Source organism: Dipodomys ordii, unplaced genomic scaffold (assembly GCF_000151885.1).
Source record: "Dipodomys ordii isolate 6190 unplaced genomic scaffold, Dord_2.0 Scaffold176, whole genome shotgun sequence".
NCBI lineage: Eukaryota > Metazoa > Chordata > Mammalia > Rodentia > Heteromyidae > Dipodomys > Dipodomys ordii.
The window spans coordinates 707,042-728,076 of NW_012267392.1; the positions used below are offsets into that span (position 1 = coordinate 707,042).

The window sequence follows — 21,035 nt, forward strand, 5'->3', positions numbered from 1 at the left end:
TCCCCCTCCTTCCCCTCTCCCTCCTTCTCCCCCTCCTCCTTTTCCTCCTCCTCCTCTTCCTCTCCCTTCTACCCTTCCACTTCCTTCCCCCTCTTCTTCTTCTCTTTTTCCTCTTCTTGCTCTTCTTCCTCATCCTTTCTCCCCCTCCTTCCATCTCCTCTTCTTTTTCCTCCTCCTCCTCCACTTCCTCCTCCTCTTCCTCCTCCTCCTCTTCCGTCCCCCTTTCTTGGGAAGCAGGTGGGGAAGTGCTCACATGGTACAGGGTGACCCTCCTAGTTGGGAGTCCAGGTTAGGGGCTTACATTATCATGCCAATAGCTATGTTGCTTTTCCTCAATTTCCCTCAGCATCTTACTCTCCTTTTCCAATCAACTTTGCCTCTACTCCCACTTTTCCCAATTCACAATTCTTTATTTGGTGAGGTGAAAGAATAAGATCCCCTGGTCAGTATCATTCCCCCCTCCCCCCAAAACCCCATGGAGTGGATTGTGGAGAAGGCACTAATATGTGCTCCACAGGTATGGCTGAGGCCACCACCGAGGCTTATCTTGTCTTCCTGTCGCCTGCAGGGTTGGGCTGTTTGTCATTTACACCCTCAAGCCTTCATCAGTGAACGAGAGACAGATCTGTGTGGATGGAGGCCAGGACCACCGTGTGCCTGGTGAGAGTGTATTTCCCTAACCCCAGTCTGAAGGTGACAGGATGAACCTCCCAGTGTTTGGAGGCATGCATTGTTGGGGGGTGTGAGCAGAGGTCTCCACAGCTGGCCCCATGGCTGAGGCTGCATCTGGGAGGCTGAAGATTACCATGAGAGTCACAAATGACACCAATGGGTTCACTCCTGCTTGAGCGTCCTTGGCAGCAGTCAACTCCCTGCATGGGAGACCCTGCCGCCTTTCTCTGCTGAACCCCATTAACTCTCAGGGCCCCCAACACATCCAAAATGTAGTGTTATCAAGCCTCTTTCCATGATGTGGACATGGGAGGCCATGTCCCTAACTCCCAACTTCTCTACAAAAGTAGCCATTCATTCCCAGCCCTACAAGCTTCTAAAGCCCCTTGCGCTTCTTATAATACACAGATTTGTGATGCCTGCCTGCCTGCCAGCCTTCCCTCCCTCCCTCCTTCCCTCCCTCCCTCCTCCCTCCCTTCCTTCTTTCCTTCCTTCTTTCCTTCCTTCCTTCCTTCCTCTCTCTTTCTTTCTTTTTTCCTTTCTTTCTTTCTTTTTTTCTTTCCTAATGTGAGGGTTGAACTCACGGCCTAGGCATTGTCTCTGAGTTTTTTTTAGCTCAAGACCAATGTTCTACCACTTGATCCATAGCTCTACTTCTGACCTTTTTGGTGCTTAGTTGGAAATATAAGTCTCACAGACTTTTTTGCTTGGGCTGACTTTGAGCCATGATCCTCAGATCTCAGCACCTGAGTAACTAGGATTACAGGCATGAGCCACATGCACCAGGCTAGAATTCATTTCTGAGTCACTCTCTCTCTCTGCTTGGATGCATAGAATAACCTTATCCATGTTAATGCTCCCCTGTCTGCTAAGGTGATCCATGGGGGACCTCTACAAGCCACTAGCCACATGTAGCCTTTTAAATTTGAATTTTAATTAATTAAAATCATATAAAATTTGGGCCAGGATTGGTGATACACATCTGTAGTCCTAGCTAAGCAGGAAACAGAGGTAGAAGGATCACAGTCTCAGGAAAAATTGTAAGGCCTTTTCTAAGAAGAAAGGAAAAAAAGAAAAACCTAAAAGCAAAAGGGGCTGGGAACATGATACAAGTGGTAGAGCGCTTGCTTATCTTTGGATGTGCTGAGTTCAAATTCCAAAACTGGAACTCCCGCCCCCCACCACCAAAAAAGGCTTCTTACATGAGCTAGGCACCCATAGCTCATGCCTGTAAACCTAGTTTCTTAGGAAGCTGAGATCTGAGTATCATGGTTCAAAGCCAAGCTGTTCAAGTAAGTTAATGAAACTCTTATCTCCAATTAACCACAAAAAAAGCTGAAAGTGGAGCTGTGGCTCAGGTGGTAGAGTGCTAGCCTTGAGCAATAAAAGCTAAGGGACAACACAGAAGCCCTGAGTTCAAGCCCCCTTACTGGCAGAAAGAAAAATACTGATATGCAATTAAAAGTGCAATTTCTCAAATTACCTACATTTTTTTTAGGGGGGGGGTCCAGTCATGGGCCTGAACTCTGGGCCTGGGCGCTATCCCTCAGCTCTTCAGCTCAAGGCTAGCGCTCTACCACTTGAGACACAGCACCATTTCCAGCTTTTTTCCTTTTTGCTTATGTGGTGCTGGGGAATCGAACCCAGGGCCTCATGCATGCAAGGCAATTGCTCTACCACTGGGCCATCTTCCCAGCCCAAACTACCTACATTTTGAATGTTAGATGACCACATGAAAATATTAGCCACTGAGCTGAATAGGGCAGATCTGAAATAGTCTGACCATCATTTAAGATTCTTGGGGACAACCTTATTCAGATAAGTTATCCTTAGACAAAGCCTCAAAACATCAATTATTGTTTTCATTTTGCAGATGAAGAAATGGAAGCTCAGATTATGGTTTTAATCAGAGATGGAGCCAAAACTCAAAAGAGGGAGACTCCAGTGCTACTTCTTCAACTTGCTTCAGAAGTCCAACTTCATGTCAGGTGTCAGTGGCTCACTCCTATAATCTTAGCTACTCAGGGAGCTGAGATCTGAGGATCATGGTGTAAAGCCAGCCCTGGCAGGAAAGTCTGTGAGGCTCTTATCTCAACAAAAGCAAGAAGTAGACCTGTGGCTCAAGTGAGCACTAGCCATGAGCAAAAGAAATTCAGGGATAGCACTCGGGCCCTGAGTTCAAGTCCCAGGACCAACACAAAAACAAAACAGAACAAGCCCCAAAACAACCATTTTTTTTTTTGGTTGTGGGGCTTGAACTCTGAGCCTGGGTGTTGTCCCTCAGCTCTTCAGCTCAAGGCTAGTGCTCTACCACTTGAGCCACAGTGCCACTTCCGGTTTTCTGGTGGTTTTTTATTGGAGATCAGAGTCTCATGGACTTTCCTGCTCGGGCTGGTTTTGAAGCACGATCTTCAGATCTTAGCCTCCTGAGTAGCTAGGATTACAGGCGTGAGCCACCAGTGCCTGGGCAAAATGAGCATTCTTAATGGCACTTGAAGAGTCAAGTTTCTTTCCCTACTGGTTTGTGTGTGTCTCTAGTATAATATATGTTCTGATTTCAGTGTATTACAGGCAGGCAGAGGGCAAGCTTAGAAGCCAGAATAAGGCCAGAACCAAAAGAATAAAGGTGATAGACTTTTTGCAGCTCAGTTTTTCTTTTAATTCCAGTACATAGTTGGTGATCAAGAAATGTTGGCTGTCAAAAATAATTTTACCAGCGAGGCTCTGGTAACTCATGCCTACAGTTTTAGCTGCTCAGGAGATTAAGATCTGAGGATACAAATTCAAAACCAGCCTGGCAGGAAAGTATATGAGACTCTTATCTCCAATTAACCATCAAAAAGGAAGTTGATCTTTGGCTCAAGCAGTAGATCACTAGCCTTGAGTGTAAAAGCCAAACAAGAGTCTGAGACCCTGAGTTCAAGCCCCCAGTACTCTCTCTCTTTCTACCTCCCCCTCCCCCTCCCTCCTCTCTCTCTCTCTCACACACACACACAAATTCACTGAAAGATAAATTTAACTTTATAATTTTTAATGAGTTTTCTTGGGGATAAGCAGCATTAAAACCATCTCTAGTTTAAAACAACGACAAAAATTAATCTCTAGTTTAAAAGGAACTTTAGGAACATTTCCTGGAATTTGTTTTTAAGCATTGCATTGAAAGTCTGCATTTGAGTGCCTCAATTCCTGAGTAAACTAAGCTTTTGATAATTATGATTGCTTACTAAAGCAGATATTATGTCTCTTTATACTTGTTTTCTCTCAAATCTGAATTCTGAATTTTCTCTCTCTTCTCTCTCTCTCTCTTCCTCTCTCTCTCTCTCTCTCTCTCTCTCTCTCTCTCTCTCTCTTCCTCTCTCTCTCTCTCTCATTTAGCTGGAAGCCAAACATCTGGAAATTCAATCTGGCTCAGAAACCAGTTGCTGGAGATGCTGCTCAGTGTAATATCTTCTTCCCAGCTTCATCTGTCCTCTGAGTAAGTAGCTCCAGGAAGAGTGATTTGGCATGAAGCTCTGTTATACAGGGTGCAGTACTGTGGTATTACAACCTTTCCTTAATGAAAAGTTAAGCATCTGAGTCTGTTTGCAATGTGTTTTCCTATACTATTCTGAAGAAAATGATATTCTCTCCACCCAAAAAACCAGATTTTGCCCTAAGATAGATGTCTAGTGGAAATATTCAGTGAGTATGGGGAACTAGAAACAGCGTCAGTATAATTTCAAGAAGTTCCTTTCGTTACTATTGTGATTATGTGATTGTTATTGTTCTGGCAATGGTGACAATTACTAACTTCAATGCCTTATGCTTGTCAGACAGCAGAATGGGAGAAATGGATAGACCAGATAACATCTACCAAGGAGAAGCCTTTCCAGACTCTTTTTTTTTTGGCCACTTTCTATTAGTGCTTTAATATTCTGAACTGGGGAGAAAAAGAAATATCTTTCTTTAGTTAACTTCCTAGCAACATGTAATTATGAAACTCATTCTGTTAACTTCCTTCTTCCTATTGCATGCCTACAACCTAGAGTTAGTCATATAATACTCATTTGCTGAGCACCTATAGGTGAGTGTGCATGTGTGTTTGGGGTGCAGGTGGATAGTTACTCTGCAGTAAAGCAGAGGTTGAAAATCCACCAGTGTACACGTCTTTTCATTCTTAAAATCTGAATGCAATGAAACTGGAAGCGGCTGTAGAGACCAATGATTCTGGTCCTTTCCTTTTCCATCTCTTTGGAAGATAATGTACTACAGTGCTGGGTCCTGGTCCTGTCCTACACCTAGAACCTAGTTCTCAATCTTCTGGGATGGAATGAATCCCAGCTCTGTCCTCAAGGGACCCGGAGAGGTTATGCAAGCCAGGTCTCTATTCATCTGTATGACAATAAAAATAGTATCTTCAGCCAGGTGACTAGCTACTGAAGAGGCTGAGATCTGAGGATCAAGGTTCAAAACCAGCTTGGGCAGGAATGTCTCTGAGACTTATCTCTGATTATCCAGCAAAAAGCTGGAAGAGGAGCTGTGGCTCCAATGGTAGCGCTTTAGCCCTGAGCAAAAACAAACAGAGCAAAAACAAACAAAGCCCTAGAGATAATACCCAGGCTCTGAGTACAAGCCCCAGTACCAGCACACTGCCTAAAAATTATCTTTCATAAGTGGATGTGATGAGGATTAAATGAATGAATTATATGGAGACAATCCCAAAAAACAGTGCCTATGATACTATAAAGGCTATAAGCTAAAAGAAAAAAGAGACTATAAGCTCACTCCTATGGTCACTATTATCACCACCAGCATCACCATCATTTCCACTACCATCACCACCACCATTATCAGCATCATCATCACCATCACCACAGTCACTATCACCATCACCAATATCACCATTACCAACCAAATCATCGATGAGCAAAATGACCAGAGCACGTCGGAAGCTCTTCCAAAGCCACTTAGTCAGTAAACACCAGAGGCAGAGCTAGAAGAGAGGACAGTTTCTTCATTCCCCCTCCAGTTCTCACTCTAGCGGACCCTGGCTCCCCACTCACCACAGCTGCTCTGACTGCTGATGGGGAGAACACTGCTCAACACAGATGCAACCCTCCTGGCCCCTGGAGGATCAAGGCCATAACCCAGGCCACCATCTTTCCTGGACTGTCTGCCCACCTCCTGCCATCTAGCTCCCTCCAGCAAGTCTATTTTCCAGATAAATCCTTCCAAAAATACATTTTATGTTTTGGTCTGAGACTGGGATTTAAACTCAGTACTTGTTTCTTTTGTTCATTGGCTAACACTCTACCAATTGAGGCCTGCCTCCAACCTCTAAAAATAATTTTTTAAAGTGGTAGTTTATCATGTTTTTTCAACCTACGCTGATATAGATACATAAATTGGCTGATTCCAATTAGTTTTCACCAGTTTCTTTAAAAACAAGGGTAAACGGGCTGGGAAGGTGGCTCAGTGGTAGAGTGCTTGCCTTGCAAGCATGAGGCCCTGGGTTCCATTCCTCAGCACCACATAAGCAGAAAAAGCTAGAAGTGGCGATGTAGCTCAAGTGGTAGAGCACTAGCCTTGAGCTGAATTGCTGAGGGACAGCGCTCAGGCCCAGAGTTCAGGCCCCACGACCACCAAAAATAAATAAATAAATACATAAATAAAAAATAAAAACAAGGCTAAACAAGTATTACCTGTTTTATGACTTAGAAGTGGTGATTGTATTAGATGGGTGCCCATTCCTGCACGGTGTGAATGTGAACAGTACTGGAATAAGAGGGCCTATCATATTCTTGTGTTTAATGATGCAAAGTTCCCAATGGTTCTGAAAAGAGACAGCAATCTTGATCCTGCCAGCACCTTTTAAAGGTAAACATAGTGAGTTTATTTGAAAGTGAAAGGAAAGCTGCAAAGGAAAAGTAGTAAGATTCTCCTGTCAGGGAGGGTCCCCCCAAAAGGGTTCAATGGCGCCCTCTGGGAGGGCAGTTATTATATCTAGTACAGGGCTCCTCCCACATCTCTCCTGGGCTTTGCCTCACTTCTTGATGACCAGTGCAAGCTCAGCCCTGACGCTTCCATTGGTTGAGCAGGCACCCAAGGCATTATGGGAAAAAGCAGCATTTGAGCGGGAACCTGAGGCACCATGGGAACAAAGAAGCACCAAGATGTAGTGTGTACATTACTGGGTGCTGGCCAAAGGCTTCATTCACTTGCCTTTTCTACATCACTTGTGAGGCAGTGCAGGAATTCTTTTCCGGACAGGTCCTTTGCTCAGGGACTGAGAGATAACTGATGGCATGTCCTGACTTCCCCCACCAGGACAAAGGAAGAGCTGTTTCTGAACTTGGGGCCCGACTGGTTCCTGCTGCTCCTGCAGGGCCACCTGCACCCCAGCACCACTGTGCTGGCTCTGAAGCTGCTGCTGCACTTCCTGTCAAACCCCTGCCTCCGGGGGCGGTTTAAAGATGGCCTGTCTGCTGGATCCTGGGTGGAGCGCAGCACCGAGGGTGTAGACATTTTGATGGGTGAGCAAAGGGTTGTTGCCAAGAAGGGAGATTGAGCCAGCCCTTTCCCACTGGGGACCTGTCTAGCCTATATAGTAAGTTCACCTTGACCCAGTCTTCAAGGCCTGCCCCCTGGCTCTCCTCTGTAGCCTATTGGGTTTTTAGCACCTGGAGTCTGTGTTTACCTCATCCTGACACTTCACTGTTTCCTCTTTCTGAGTCCCCTGTCCTGTCAGATCTGTATTCTTCTTTCAGGCCTGGGTTCAAATGCTACTTCCTCCATGTCAGGAGGGGCCCTGTGTTAACTACCTCTGCTCCTCTCTATACTTATTACAGTTCACAAGCCCTGTCAGCTTCAGGAGCACCTAGAATCCTGTGCATCTTTGTAAAGGAATCCCATTTTCCCAATTATAAATTGTCTGCTTGCCTCTTGCTTAGTTGGCATGAAGTATTTTTTTTTCTGATCATGGGGCTTAAACTCAGGGCCTGGGCATTGTCCCTGAGCTCTTTTGCTCAAGAATAGAACTCTAACACTTGAGCATAGCTCCATTTCTGATTTCTTTTTTGGCATTATTGGAGACAAGAGTCTCACAGACTTTCCTTCCTGGGTTGACGTCTCTCTCTCTTTTTTTTTTTTGGGTCCAGACATGGGGCCTGAAACCCTGGGCCTGGGTGCTGTCCTTCAGCTCTTCAGCTCAAGGCTAGAGCTCTACCACTTGAGCCACAGCGCCACTTCTGGCTTTTTTCTTTTTGCTTATGTGGTGCTGAGGAATCGAACCCAGGGCCTCTACCACTCTACCACTCTACAACTGAGCCACCTTCCCAGCCCCATCCTTGGTTGACTTCTAACCTCAATCCTCAGATCTCAGCCTTTTGAGTAGCTAAGATGGCACAAGTCATTGATACTCAGTAAGCATCTATGTTTGCAGAATGAATAAGAAGAAAATGAATGTAGGAACAAGAAAGGAGTTACGGTTGAGAACTTTCTTACTATCTTGGTGTGCCATCTATTTCTACCTGGTGTTTCTGTAGTGGTTTCTGGAAGTGGGAGGTGACCACTGTTTACCTTAATTGGAAGTGATTGCTCTGTCTTGGGATTTTATCTCCTCCTACTTATCAATAGACAACCTGAAGAGCCAAACTACCATGCCCAACCAGAGTCCCTGCCTGTTACCTGGGTTCCGCGTCCTGAACGAATTTCTGGCTCACCATGTTCATATTCCAGAAGTCTTCCTCATTGTGTCTGCCTTCTTCCTACACACTCCACTCACAGAGCTGGATGGGCCCAAAGTAGGTTTGATGGTGAAAGAACATACTTGTTTTTGTTTTATGTGTGTGTGTGTATGTGCGTGTGTGTGAATGTGTGTGTATGTGTGCCCAAGTACTACTAGGATTTGAACTCAGGGCCTTGTTCTTTCCCTTGGCTGTTTTGCTCAAAGCTGACACTGTACCACTTGAGCCATACTTCTTCTGTCCTTTCAGTTTCTTCATATATAGATGTAGATAGATATTATAGATCTATTGCTCTATGTGTCTGTCTCTATCTATCTGTCTGTCTACCTCTCTCTCTCTCTCTCTCTATCTATCCATCCTAGAGCTTGAATCCAGGGCCTGGGTGCTGTCCCTTAGCTTTTTGCTCAAAGCTAGCACTCTACCACTTGAGCCACAGATCCACTTCCAGATTTTTGCTAGCTAATTGGATATAAGAGACTTATGGACCTTTTTGCCAGTCAAAGGCAGTCTTTGAACTCCAGCTTCAGATCTCAGGCTTCTGAGTAGCTAGGATTACACACTTGAGTCACCAGCACCTGGCTCTACTTACCCTTTACTCATGAACCATAAGTACATTAAATTATGTCCTCTGTATAACCAGATGTTGTCCTTTGACTCTGTTCCTGGCTAACTGATATTTCCTCTCTGCTTTTATTTTTGTGCCAGTCCTGGGGCTTGAACTCAGGGCTTGGGTGCTGTCCTTGAGCTTTTTGTTCAAGCCTAGCCCTCTACCACTTGAACCACAGTTTTACTTCTGGCTGTTTTTTCCTTTTGCTGGTTAATTGAAGCCAAGTGTCTCATGTTCTTTTCTGCCTCGGCTGGCTTTGAACCAGGATCCTCTGGTCTCAACCTCCTGAATAGCTAGAATTATAGGTATGAACCTCTGGCACCCCCCTCCATACTTTTAAAATTACTTTTCAGGGCTGGGAAAGTGGCTCAAGTGGTAGAGTGCTTGCCTTGCATGCATGAGGCCCTGGGTTCCATTCCTCAGCACCATAAGCAGAAAAAGCTGGAAGTGGCGCTATGGCTCAAGTGGTAGAGTGCTAGCCTTGAGCTGAAGAGCTGAGGGACAGTGCCCAGGCCCAGAGTTCAGGCCCCATGACAGACCTCCCAAACAATACTTTTCAGCCCTTCTTTGGCCAACTGTTCCCAAAGAATGTTCACCCTTAGCATACAGATCACCTCCCATCCCTGTCCTCGCTCACTCAAAGCAAGCCCAAGTTTTTGTTGGTTTTTATTCCTGCAGGACCAGCCAGCATCAAGATCCCTTACGTTTGGGTGTCTGACTTGCCTCTGTAACCTGACTCCAATTCATCTGCCCTTTATACCTTTACCCACTGAGTCCTCTGCCTGATAAGACCATCAGCTCTATGCTCATCTGCCCTGAGCCTTATTGGATTGTTTTTTCCTATTGTAATCTGCCCCAAGATTCAGCTCCATGTGACATCCTGTGGAAAACCCTAGACACTTCCTCCTTTGTGCTTCAGCGTTCTTTACCTTAGGTAGTGAGCACCTGAAAGACAGACTGTCTTCCTTCATTTTTCTTGGGCATCTGAAAAATATAAGACTTTGAAATTGTTTCTTGGTCTTAACACTGAACTGAATCACATTCACCTTTTTTGACCTTTGATCAATCCGATATACACTGACAGATTATAGATCATCCTTCAAAATAATATGCTATGTAGGCCTGAATTTCTATTTTTCTCTGAATGGCAAGAGACAAATATCTGCTGAGTGTCAAGACATGTAAGAGATGTTTATATATTGTATTTTGATATTTAAACAGTCCCATGGGTGTAGATAATGGGAGTTTTCATTTCGTAGAGAAGGAAATGGAGCTGCCAAGCAGCTGAATAGTGTGCCTGGGCTATTAAAAAGGCAAAATCAGTCCTGATTCCAAATCTGTGCTCTTTCCTCTAGCCTGTACTCTTCCAGCTCCTTGAATGCTTCCTAAGTGTTACGTAATCTCTTGCCAGATTTCATTAGACTTGATTAAGACATTGAATCATTGTAAGATCAAACCTAAACAGCCAACCTTTTGTAAAACCTGGGTTAATTAAATTAAGTATTATCTTTTGATGCTGAGGATTGGACCCAGGGTCTCACACATGCTAGGCTTATACTCTGAGCCACACCCCAGTCCCTGAGAGTCAGACTTGCTGCAAGTTTCTACTTAGTCTTCAGCAACATCTTGGAGGTGTGTGTTTCTCTTACATGCCATCCACTGGGGGGAGTTTTCCATATGGGCTGATGGCATGGAGGGTTCTGGCAACAAAGCCGGTCCCTTGGTGAGCAGCCCCAGACCTCCTTACAACCCCTCTTCCTCTTTCAGGACAGCCTCGATGCTATGCTTCAGTGGCTCCTGCAGTCACACCGCCAGCAAGAAGTCCTCCAGGTTGGGTTATGCATGGAAGGTGCCCTGATGCTCCTGGAAATGTTGAAATCCATCATGAGCCAGGTGGGAACCCATTTCCCACATGCCGTACCAGAAGGTCCTGATGGCAAGGAGAGTTTGGAAAGGTCATCTCGACCTTAGAGATTTATGTAGCTTACAGTTCTAGAGACTGGGAAGTTCAGGAGCATGGGGCCAACATCTGCTCAGTGCCTTTGTGTTTCCTTATAACACAGTAGTGGCCAGCAATGGGAGACAGAGCAAGTATGCTAGCTGTGGTCTCTTCTTTCAGGCCACTAATGCCATCCCAGGGGCCTTACCTTCACGACTTCATTTAACTATTGCCTAACGACCCAGCCTCCAGACACCTTTAACAACCTATGAACTACTAAGAGTCACATTCAAACCCTAGCAGCATCATTAAAGGTGAAGAAACTACTTCCCAGGAATGATTTAGGTGAACAAAGGACCTTAGAGTACTTTCACTGAGAGATGCCTGTTTCTCCTTTGTTTAAACACTTGCCTTTGGTCAAAGAGAGCAATTTTGGGAAGATGTGATGCTCTACTTCATAAGCCATGCCCTCAGCCTTTTGGCTTTAGTTATTTTTTCACATATGTGCTTGAGCCTGTCTGGACTACGATCCTAAAATTTTCCTTTGTTGTTTGGTCACACCCAGCTTCTTATTGGTTAAGATAGGATCGGACCAACTTTTTGTCCAGGCTGGCCTCAATTTGAGATCTTCCTGATTTCTACTGCTTGAGTAGCTAGGATTTTTGGCATTTTTGTGCTTCCAGAAGGACATTTTAGAGGGCAAAGAAGGGCTTCTCCTTTTATTTTTAAAAATTTATTATTATTATTATTATTATTTGTCCGTTGTGAGACCTGAACTCTGGGCCTGGGCACTGTTCCTCAGCTCTTCAGTTCAAGGTTAACACTCTATCACTTAACCCACAGTGACACTTCTGGCTTTTTCTACTTGTGTGGTACTGAGGAATGGAACCCAGGGCCTCATGCATGCCAGGCAAGGACTCTACCACTGAGCCACCTTCCAGGCCCAGGGCTTCTCCTTTTAGGGAGGTTACCTCCACCAACTTTTCCCTGCAGTGACATGTGTGTGGTAGAGATCTGTCCTAGAGAAGGCAAGTGGCCACCAGCTACAGATAGGGCACAGAGAGAGAGGCTTCTGGGGAGAATAATTATTCAAAGTTCACTGGAGGTGGGTGAGTGGGGCATTTTAGACATGGAGGCAAGTGTGAAGGGTGAAGGCCATGTGGCCTATGAAAGAGAATAGAGTGACACAGGAGGGGATAGGGCAATGTGATTGTGCATGAGAGGCTGAAAAACTCAACTTTATTCTGAAGATAACAAGGGCGATTGGAAGCCTGCAACAAGACAGATCCTTGTGCTGCTGTGTGCTTCTGATTGGCTGGCCTGTGGCTGTCTGCATGTATTGATATATGGATGGCACTATAAATAATGCATCTTTTTTTTGTTGTTTTTTTGGGTCTGGTTGTGGGGCCTGAACTCTGGGCCTGGGCACTGTCCCTCAGCTCTTCAGCTCAAGGCTAGTGCTCTACCACTTGAGCCACAGCGCCACTTCCGGCTTTTTTCTTTTTGCTTATGTGGTGCTGAGGAATCGAACCCAGGGCCTCAGGTGTGCAAGGCAAGTGCTCTACCACTGAGCCACCTTCCCAGACCTAATGCATCTTTTTTAAAAAAAATTTGTGCCAGTACTGGGGCTTGAACTCAGGGCCTCATGGTCTCCTTGGCTTTTTCACCCAAGACTGACACTTCTCATTTGAGCCACAGCTCCATTTCCAGCTTTTTGCTAATTAATTGGAGACAAGAGTTTCTGAGTTTCTAATTGGAGACTCTGGTTGGTTAATTGGAGATAAGAGTTTCATGGACTTTTCTGTCCCATCTGGCTTCAAACCTTGATCCTCAGTTCTCGGTCTCTTAAGTATCTAGGATTACAGGTGTGAGCCACCAGCACCTGGCTATCAGTCACATGTCTTATTACAACGCTCCAGAAGATCTTCCTGATGGATTCCAGTTCCTCCAGCTCTGTCTGAAAGCCCCAGCCGTACTACTGGCACTGTATCTTGTGTCTCACAAAGCTTGTCCTTAGCCCTCAGTAGGTTTGGAGGATGACGCCTGGGAGCTGACCTTCCCCACCAGCACGCTGCAGTTCCTCACCCTGGTGCACCGCACCTACCCGCAGGACCCCACGTGGCGGGCCCCGGACTTCCTCCAGACCTTGGCTATGGTCACCTTTCCTCTGGGAACCCAAAAGGTAGGACAGGGAATCTCCCTGCCTTAGGGAGAGCAAGGGTGAATTTCATCATTCTTCACAGATGAAGGGCTAAATCTCCCTTTTCCCCTCCCCCACAAAGTTAAAATACACATTCAGCAGCTTGACTGGAACACTGAATACTCAGCTTGTGTCATTTTCCTTTTCTGGGCTGAGATGTAGCTCCAGGTCATTTTCAGCTCTGACACTCGATAATTTTGTTGTGTTGTTAGGAATCTCCTTAATGAGAAATGGGATAGTCGCTGGGCACTGGAGGTTCATGTCTATAATCCTAGCTACTCAAGAGGCTGAGATCTGAGCATCGTGGTTCAAAACCAGCCTGGTGAGGAAAATCTGTGAGTTGTTATCTCCAGTTGGCCACCAAAAAGTCAGAAGTAGAGTTATGACTCAAGTGGTAGAGTGCCAGCCTTGAACAAAGATGCTCAGGGACAGTGCCCAAGCTCTGGGCTCAAACCCTAAGACTGGCACACACACACACACACACACACACACAGGGTGATAGTAGGTTGAGTCTGAATCTATATAGAATACCCATGCAGTGGTAACTTGAAGCAGGGAACTCCATTCCAGGAGTTTCCTGCATGTACACCCTACAGGGGACAGGCTGTGTTGTGTTCTGCTGAGCTTTCCATTCTCAGTACCCTTGTCCTGACTGTAGGTTCCTAGGGATGTGACTAGGGCCTCCTTCCAGGCACTGAGTTTCTGGTGTTTTTATTTTTAGTGTGTGTGTGTGTGTGCGTGCACACGCCAGCAGTGGGGCTTGAACTCAGGGCTTCATATTCTTGCTTAGTTTTTTCCAGCTCCAACCTGGCACTCTACCACGTCAGCCATACCTTTATGTCTGGCTTTTTGTTGTTGTTGTTGCTAGTTAATTGGAGAAAAGAGTCTCTTGCGTTTGCCTGGGCTAGCTTCAAACTGTGACCCTCAGATCTCAGCCACCTGAGTAGCTAGGATTACAGCTGTGAGCACCTAGCTTAGGCAGTGAGTTTCTAAAGGTCTAGTTCAGAGTCAGATGAGCCAAGAAAAGGGGTATAGAAGGACTCACCTGGAGCTTAAGGTCAAGGTCTTGGATACTATATGCTTGGGACAAGAGAAGGGAATTTGGGAAGCTGTGTGAGTTGGGGGCTAATAGTCAATCCCAGCAGGCCAGGGATGGCCAAGTAATGGCTGTCTGGGAGTTTAAATGTGACCCAGAAATGAGAGCAGGAGAGGAGGACTGGAATTGGTGATCAGGGGCAGAAGGGGAAGATACGGAAAACCACACGTTTTCCCCTGCTCTCCTGGATCAGGGACAGAGAAGAAGCTAGTAATATCAGTCTGAAAATCAGTAATGGTAGCTAGAGGAATGCATTCCGAAGACAATTTTCATTGTATATATGCATTTGTGGGGACTTACGATCCAAGAGAATCGCAGAGCTGGGCATTAATCATTTGCTATGTTATCAAATGAATGAATGAAAAACGTATTCATTCCTAAAGTTTATCAATAGCAGCAGCACCTGCCTCTTGAGCCCAGGCCTGGACCCAGTGCTTTAATGTATCCCCAGTAGTACTCAATGAAGGTGTGTGTGCAAAGGTCAATGAGCTTCGAAGAGACAATGCTCAGCGTCTTTGAGTCATAAGGCCATCCTACAGAATGCTGTGCTATATCTCCTACAATCAGGAGATGACCCAAAGCTTATGTCCTTTCCATTATGGCAGTTATAAAATTAAATATTCAAGTTGAGTGCTGATGGCGTATGCCTTTAATCCTAGCTACATAGGGGAAGGAGGTCTGAGACTCAGACCTGGTTTGAAGCCAACCCAGGCAGGGGAAAGTCCATAAAACTTTTTCTCCAATGAAGCAAGAATAATTTAGAAATGGAGCTGTGGCTCAAGAGGTGGATTGCTAGCCTTGAGTGAAAAAGCGAAGGGACAGCACCTGGGTCCTGAGTTCAAGCCCCAGAACTGGCACACAAACAAATTAAATAGTCAAAATTTAAGAGTCCAGACATCTCTCTGTGTCTTTGGGGTCTGTACCTGAGAATTCAATCAACTTTGAAAGAAAACATTAAAAAAAATTTGGTCTAGACTGAACAGGTACAGATACTTTCTCATTATCATTTCCTAAACAACACAGTGTATGCTGGGTGCCGGTGGCTCATGCCTGTAATCCTAGTTACTCAGGAGGTTGAGATCTGAAGATCACAGTTAAAGCCAGCCCAGGCAGAAAAGTCTTTGAGACTCTGTTTTCCAATAAACCACTAAAAAACCAGAAGTGGCTGAAGAGCGCAAGGACAGCTCCCAGGCCCAGTTCAAGCCCCATGACCGACAAAACAAAAACAAAAAAACAACAACACAGTGTACAAGTCTACCCTGTCACTTTCATTGTGTTAAGTGTTAATGTAGAGATTTTAAAGCAGAGGGGAGAGTGCTCAGCTTCTGTGCAAATACCACACCATGTTTTGTAAAGGATGTGGGCACCTGAGAAATTTGGTATCCTACAAGATTTCTAGCACTCTCCATTTATATTGAGGAATGGCTGTAGCTACTTCTAGTAAAAAAAACTAAATAGCCAGATGTTTGTGGGTCATACCTGTAACCCTAGCTACTCATGAGGCCAAGGTCTGAGGATTTTGCTTTGAACTGCTAGATTCTTTTCTACCATTAACTATCCAAAAGCTGGAAGTGGAGCTGTGGTTCAAGTTGTAGAGCACCAACCTTGAGGGAAAAAGCTCCAAGATAGTGCCTAGATTTTGAGTTCAAGCCCCAGTACCACCAGTATACAACATACAACACACACACACACACACACACACACACACACACATGCACGCACGCACACGATATAATGACTAGAACATTTGCAAAGAAGATAAAGTGACTTCAAAATGGTTTAATGTTCATTCAAGTAACTCACTAAATAGCCAGTGACAAGCACAGAAATGCTGGCTGGGAGTGATGGGGATGCACACACAGATGCCAGGTGGCCTGGGCCAGCCCTACAGGCTGCCCTGTGTAGGGGTCAAGGCCCTGAGTTCACAGGCTGACACGACAACCTTGATGCTCAGGTCACCTCAGCCCCGGGCCCCAGAGCCAGGCTTGCCATCTGTGGAGTTGGGTACCAGCCAAGCACACACTTCTAGAATCTAGCATCTCCCCACAGATACGAGCTACTGCCTGAGGAAGGATCTGGCCTGAAGTCACCTTTCCAGACACTAAATACTTTGGATGGCCAGCCAGGTTCCATGTTGGGGCACCCCCCTCATCATACCTCCTCACCTTGTCCCAGCTCCAAGTAGCGCTGTCAGACCTATGCTTCACAGAAAATGTGACAGTCTCACCGCATGTTGGAGCCTGGCAGCAAAAAGACTTCAGTTTGCTGTGAATTTATATGGCATCTTTCCAGGCCAGGCCGCAAGGAGCTAATTAATGCAGTCACCACCTCCCTAGGTGCCATTAAATTCATTTTATGGCTTAATTAAGAAGGGCTGCATTAATTTTATGAATGAGCAGAGGGAGGTGCCAACTGATGAATGTGCATGTGAAGTCCATGGCTGGGAGTCAGGAGGTCCTGCCCCAGTGTCCTTGGGCATGTCACTCAGCCTCCTGGCATCTCCGGGTTGGCCTGCGGGTAGTGCCCTCTTGTCATGACCCCAGGGAGTGCCAAAGCCCATAGGTAGGTGAGGGGAAGATTCTGTAGCTCTTCTCCATCTCTCATCGGGGAGGTCCTGTCTGTTAGCCTAGGAAGGAGGCAAGGTGGGGGAGACCACCACAAGGTGGGGCCCACTTCTATCCTCTACGAGCCAGGCATTGTCACTTTTAACATTTTCTCATTTCATGGCTACCAATCCTGTGTGAGAGCATGTTTTAGTTGCTGGATTTTTGTGGTGATTGTTTGATTTTGTTTTTATGCTGGTCCTAGGGCTTGAACTCAGGACTGGGGTGCTATCTCTGAGCTTTTTCACTCCAGGCTAGCTATTGACCACTTGAACCACACCTCTTTCTTCTGGCTTTGTGGTGATTAAGTAGCTAGTAGAGTCTTACTGGCTTTACACCGTGATCCTCAGATCTCAGCCTCTTGAGTAGTTAGGATTACGTGCATAAGCCACTGGTGTCTGGCTTTAGTTGTTAATTGATGAGCAACCGGTGGAACAAAGGGACTTATGCCTTGAGCCTTTGATGTAGTGGATCAATTTCCTTGCATCACACCTACCTATCTCAGATGTCCAGGCCCTAGCAGCCCCCTCACAGGGCCAAACCAAACTCTGCAGAAGCTCAGTGTGTAGTGGCATCCTGCCAGCGCCCAGACACAGAGGGAAAAGTGTTCAGACAGGGCTCGCTGATCGCACATGGTTTGTCTCCTGTCTTTGAGGGTACTGTGGTTGAGTCCACCAGGAACATCATCAGCTCTGGGGCCACAGAGGAAGGTGACAGCCCCGGGGAGAGTCTCCAGGTGCCTGCCAAGTCACACCCCACCTGGAGGCAGCTGAGAGAGTTCACACAGAGCCTCCTGAAGGAGCTCCTGCTGGGAGCCTCCAGCCCCAAGCAGTGGCTGCCCCTGGATGTGTTCCTGGAGGTGGGTAGAATGGGGGAAGAGGCTGGTGGCCACAGGCAGTGGGTGTGGCCAGAGAAGGGACAGGTCCAGAGGGCTGGGTGTGCCAGGCCGAAGGGGTGCTAGCTGGCTAGTTGGGGGAAGAGGGCTGCCTTGGAGGCCTACAGAGGGGTGGGGTGGGGCCTGCGAAGCACAGGCCCCGGTGAACCCGTGAGGACTGCAGGGTCCCTTTCAAGCCCAGCAGAGGCTTGCACAGCATGATTTATTGGTGGTGGTGTTAGGGAAAACAGCAAGGGGAGAAGGTAGCCCTCAGATAGGCTCAGTTGGGTCTTAAAGGGACCCTGGTGTGTCCAGAGAGCTGGCTTCAGACTTGGAGCCTGGGGCTGCCCTCCACTGCCTCCTCCCTCTGGGAAGTGGGTGTAGCTGGGAGAGGGCAATACCCCACAAAAAGGCTAGACCACACTCACAGGGGCTGGAATATTAATTAGCGTACCTGCCAGGCAGAGGAGGCGAGGGGCACTGCAGGGACATAGAGGCCATGAGCAGCTATCTCCATCCTGGGCCCTGTTTCTAGGCTTTTCCACACAGTGCCACCAGTCAGCAGAAGCGAGACTTCCAGTCTGAGGTCCTGCTTTCCACCATGGAAGTGTTTCACACAATGAGCACAAGCAGCACGCCCATCCTCAGAGGTGAGTGGGTACTTCCCTGTGCCCCCGTTCTTGACACTAGGCCACTGAGCCGAGCAGGAAAGCTAGCGTGCCCCCCACCCACTGACCCCAGCGATAGGATAGACGCTCCCCTCAGTGTGTTAGTCTCTTCATGGTACCACACATGGGCATCCAGGACACCCCGAGAGAGGATGGCGGTATTTGCTATTTCCCGTGATATATCTCTTTATCACTATGCCACTCAGAGACAGAAAGTTCTCTATCCTCTGGCCTAAAATTGTTTCTTCTCCTAAGCTGGGCACTGGTGATTCATACCTGTAATCCTAGCTACTCAGGAGGCTGAGCTCTGAGGATGAGGATTCAAAAGCCAGCCCTGGCAGGAAAGTCCTTGAGACTCTTATCTCCGACTAACCAGAAATGGAGGTGTGGTGTAAGCAGTAGAGCACCAACCTTGAGTGAAAAAGCTAAAGGACAACACCTAAGCCTAAGCCTGAGTTCAAATTCTAGTACTGGCACCAAAAAAAAAAAAAAGCAGTTCTCCTCTAGCTCCAGTGGAAATGTGGCTCCTTTGCATGTTTAAGAATGATGGAAACGCAGAGTAGGAGAGACACTTGAACTAATAGGCACAGGAAGGAACTTCCTGAACAGAGTCCCAGGGTCACAACAAGTTGGAGAGAGACTCGACAAATGGGACTACCTTAAAATAAAAAGCTTCTGCACAGATAAATCTATCGCAACTAAACTAGAAAGACAACCAACTAATTGGGAAAAAATATTTACCAGCAATATATCAGACAAGGGGTTAACATCCTGTATATACAGGGAGCTCAAGAAACTAATCCCTCCCAAACCTAACAAACCAATTACTAAATGGGCAAGGGAACTAAAGAGGGACTTCTCAAATGAAGAAATAAAAATGGCAAAGAAACACATGAGGAAATGTTCATCATCCCTGGTGGGAAAGAAAAGCAAAAAAAAAAAAACCTGAGATATCACCTTACCCCAGTCAGAATGTCCCACATCCACAAATCAGCCAACGACAAATGCTGGAGGGGATGTGGAGAAAGAGGAACCCTATTACACTGCTGGTGGGAATGTACACTTATACAACCACTTTGGAAAGCAGTCTGGAGGGTCCTTAGAAAGCTAAAGATTGACCTCCCTTACGACCCAATCATACCACTTCTAGGCATCTACCCTGAACAACAGGAACCGATATACAAGGACACGTGCACCTCCATGTTTATTGCAGCACTGTTCACAATAGCTAGGATATGGAAACAACCCAGATGCCCCACCACAGATGAATGGATCCAAAAATTGTGGTATCTATACACAATGGAATATTATGCAGCCATTAGAAATGACAAAATAATGGCATTTGCAGGGAAATGGATGGAGCTAGAAGGAATCATGTTGAGCGAGGTAAGCCAAGAACGAAGAGACAAACGGTACATGGTCTCCCTGATAAGCGGATGCTAAATCCAAAATGTTAGGCGATACGACAAAACTAACAGGACTTAAGAAACAAAGAACTCCCACTCATCTGGTTGAACCACTACTAAATATCCCCATGCTGCTGATCACATATATGGTATATAACATGTGAACACCATTATATGTTACAGACTATGATAGACAATTTGGTCCAGGAAAGTTAGAATGAACTTGTGACTTTAAATGAGCATCATTATTCCACAATACTGTGAAATTCCGGAAATTATGTAATCACTTAATCACAATAAAAAAAAAGAACCTTGGGGAAGGGAGGGAGGGGGGGAAGGAAAAAAAAAAAGAATGATGGAAACGAACATTCCTTTAATGAGATCTGAGACTCTGCACCTGGGCTGAGACTAAATGCCCAATAAACATTTCTGGAACAAGTGAACTAGATGGAGAGTTACCATTGCCCCCAGAACTTGAACTTGGGCTTCACTGTAAAAGTTTAGCTCTAAGAGCAGGTGTGCTATCTCCAGATTAATCAAAAGTCCTTCCTGTGCTTTTGTGAGCATGACTCATTTGGGGGAGGTTTCCTTGCCACACTTTTGGTCTTTCTCCTGGAATATCAGGGAGGTAGGAAATGGGGAGGAGCAAGAGTGTTGTACGGCAACCTTGGTTCCTAGGCCACAGCAGGTATGGCCTGGAATGAAGAACTCTACTGAGTGGGGATGCCCATCATAGCTAATGTGGGGCTGGGGGTGGGGTTCCAGAGATTAGTCGAGATCTCTAGGCTCTCAGTCCGTGAGTTCCAATGGGAAGCACTTCACTAGACTCTATAGCTCTATCCTCGGCCCACCATGACAGTAGGGCCCCATGTCATGGCCACGCATGCTCATTTGTCTCAGGCATTAGATTCTCTCCATCTTCCTTATGAGCAGCCCCTGGAAGAAATGTCTCCCTTGCCGGGTTTCTCATCATGTGATTTGTGTTACTGACTGGATTGTGGGAGATCCTTTCAATTTGAATATACCTGGGCTCACTGGGCATCTACCAAAGACTCTGGAGCAAAGGCCTATGCAGGTGAAAAGGACATGGTTACCACAAGGGGCTCCAAGGGATTTAAGCTCTCATCTTGAGCCAGGTGCTGGTGCCTCACACCTTTAGTCCTCGCTACCCAGGAGGTCTAAAGATTGCAGTTCAAAGCCAGCCTGGGCAGGAAAGTCTGTGAGACTCTTATTTCCAATTAACTAC

General features: G+C 46.2%; 1 protein-coding gene across 5 annotated transcripts in view; it reads left to right on the forward strand.

Annotated features, from left to right (window-relative positions):
• The window catches only part of Wdfy4 (WDFY family member 4), a 275,656-nt gene that overhangs the window by 95,773 nt on the left and 158,848 nt on the right, over positions 1-21,035 (forward strand). For all 5 annotated transcript variants that reach the window (XM_013033730.1, XM_013033733.1, XM_013033734.1 and 2 more), the window contains 8 exons: positions 569-660; positions 4,048-4,147; positions 6,979-7,184; positions 8,287-8,453; positions 10,771-10,896; positions 12,960-13,124; positions 17,497-17,700; positions 18,251-18,365. In XM_013033730.1, coding sequence (XP_012889184.1) covers positions 569-660; positions 4,048-4,147; positions 6,979-7,184; positions 8,287-8,453; positions 10,771-10,896; positions 12,960-13,124; positions 17,497-17,700; positions 18,251-18,365 — 1,175 coding nt within the window. The remainder of the gene's footprint in view (positions 1-568; positions 661-4,047; positions 4,148-6,978; positions 7,185-8,286; positions 8,454-10,770; positions 10,897-12,959; positions 13,125-17,496; positions 17,701-18,250; positions 18,366-21,035) is intronic.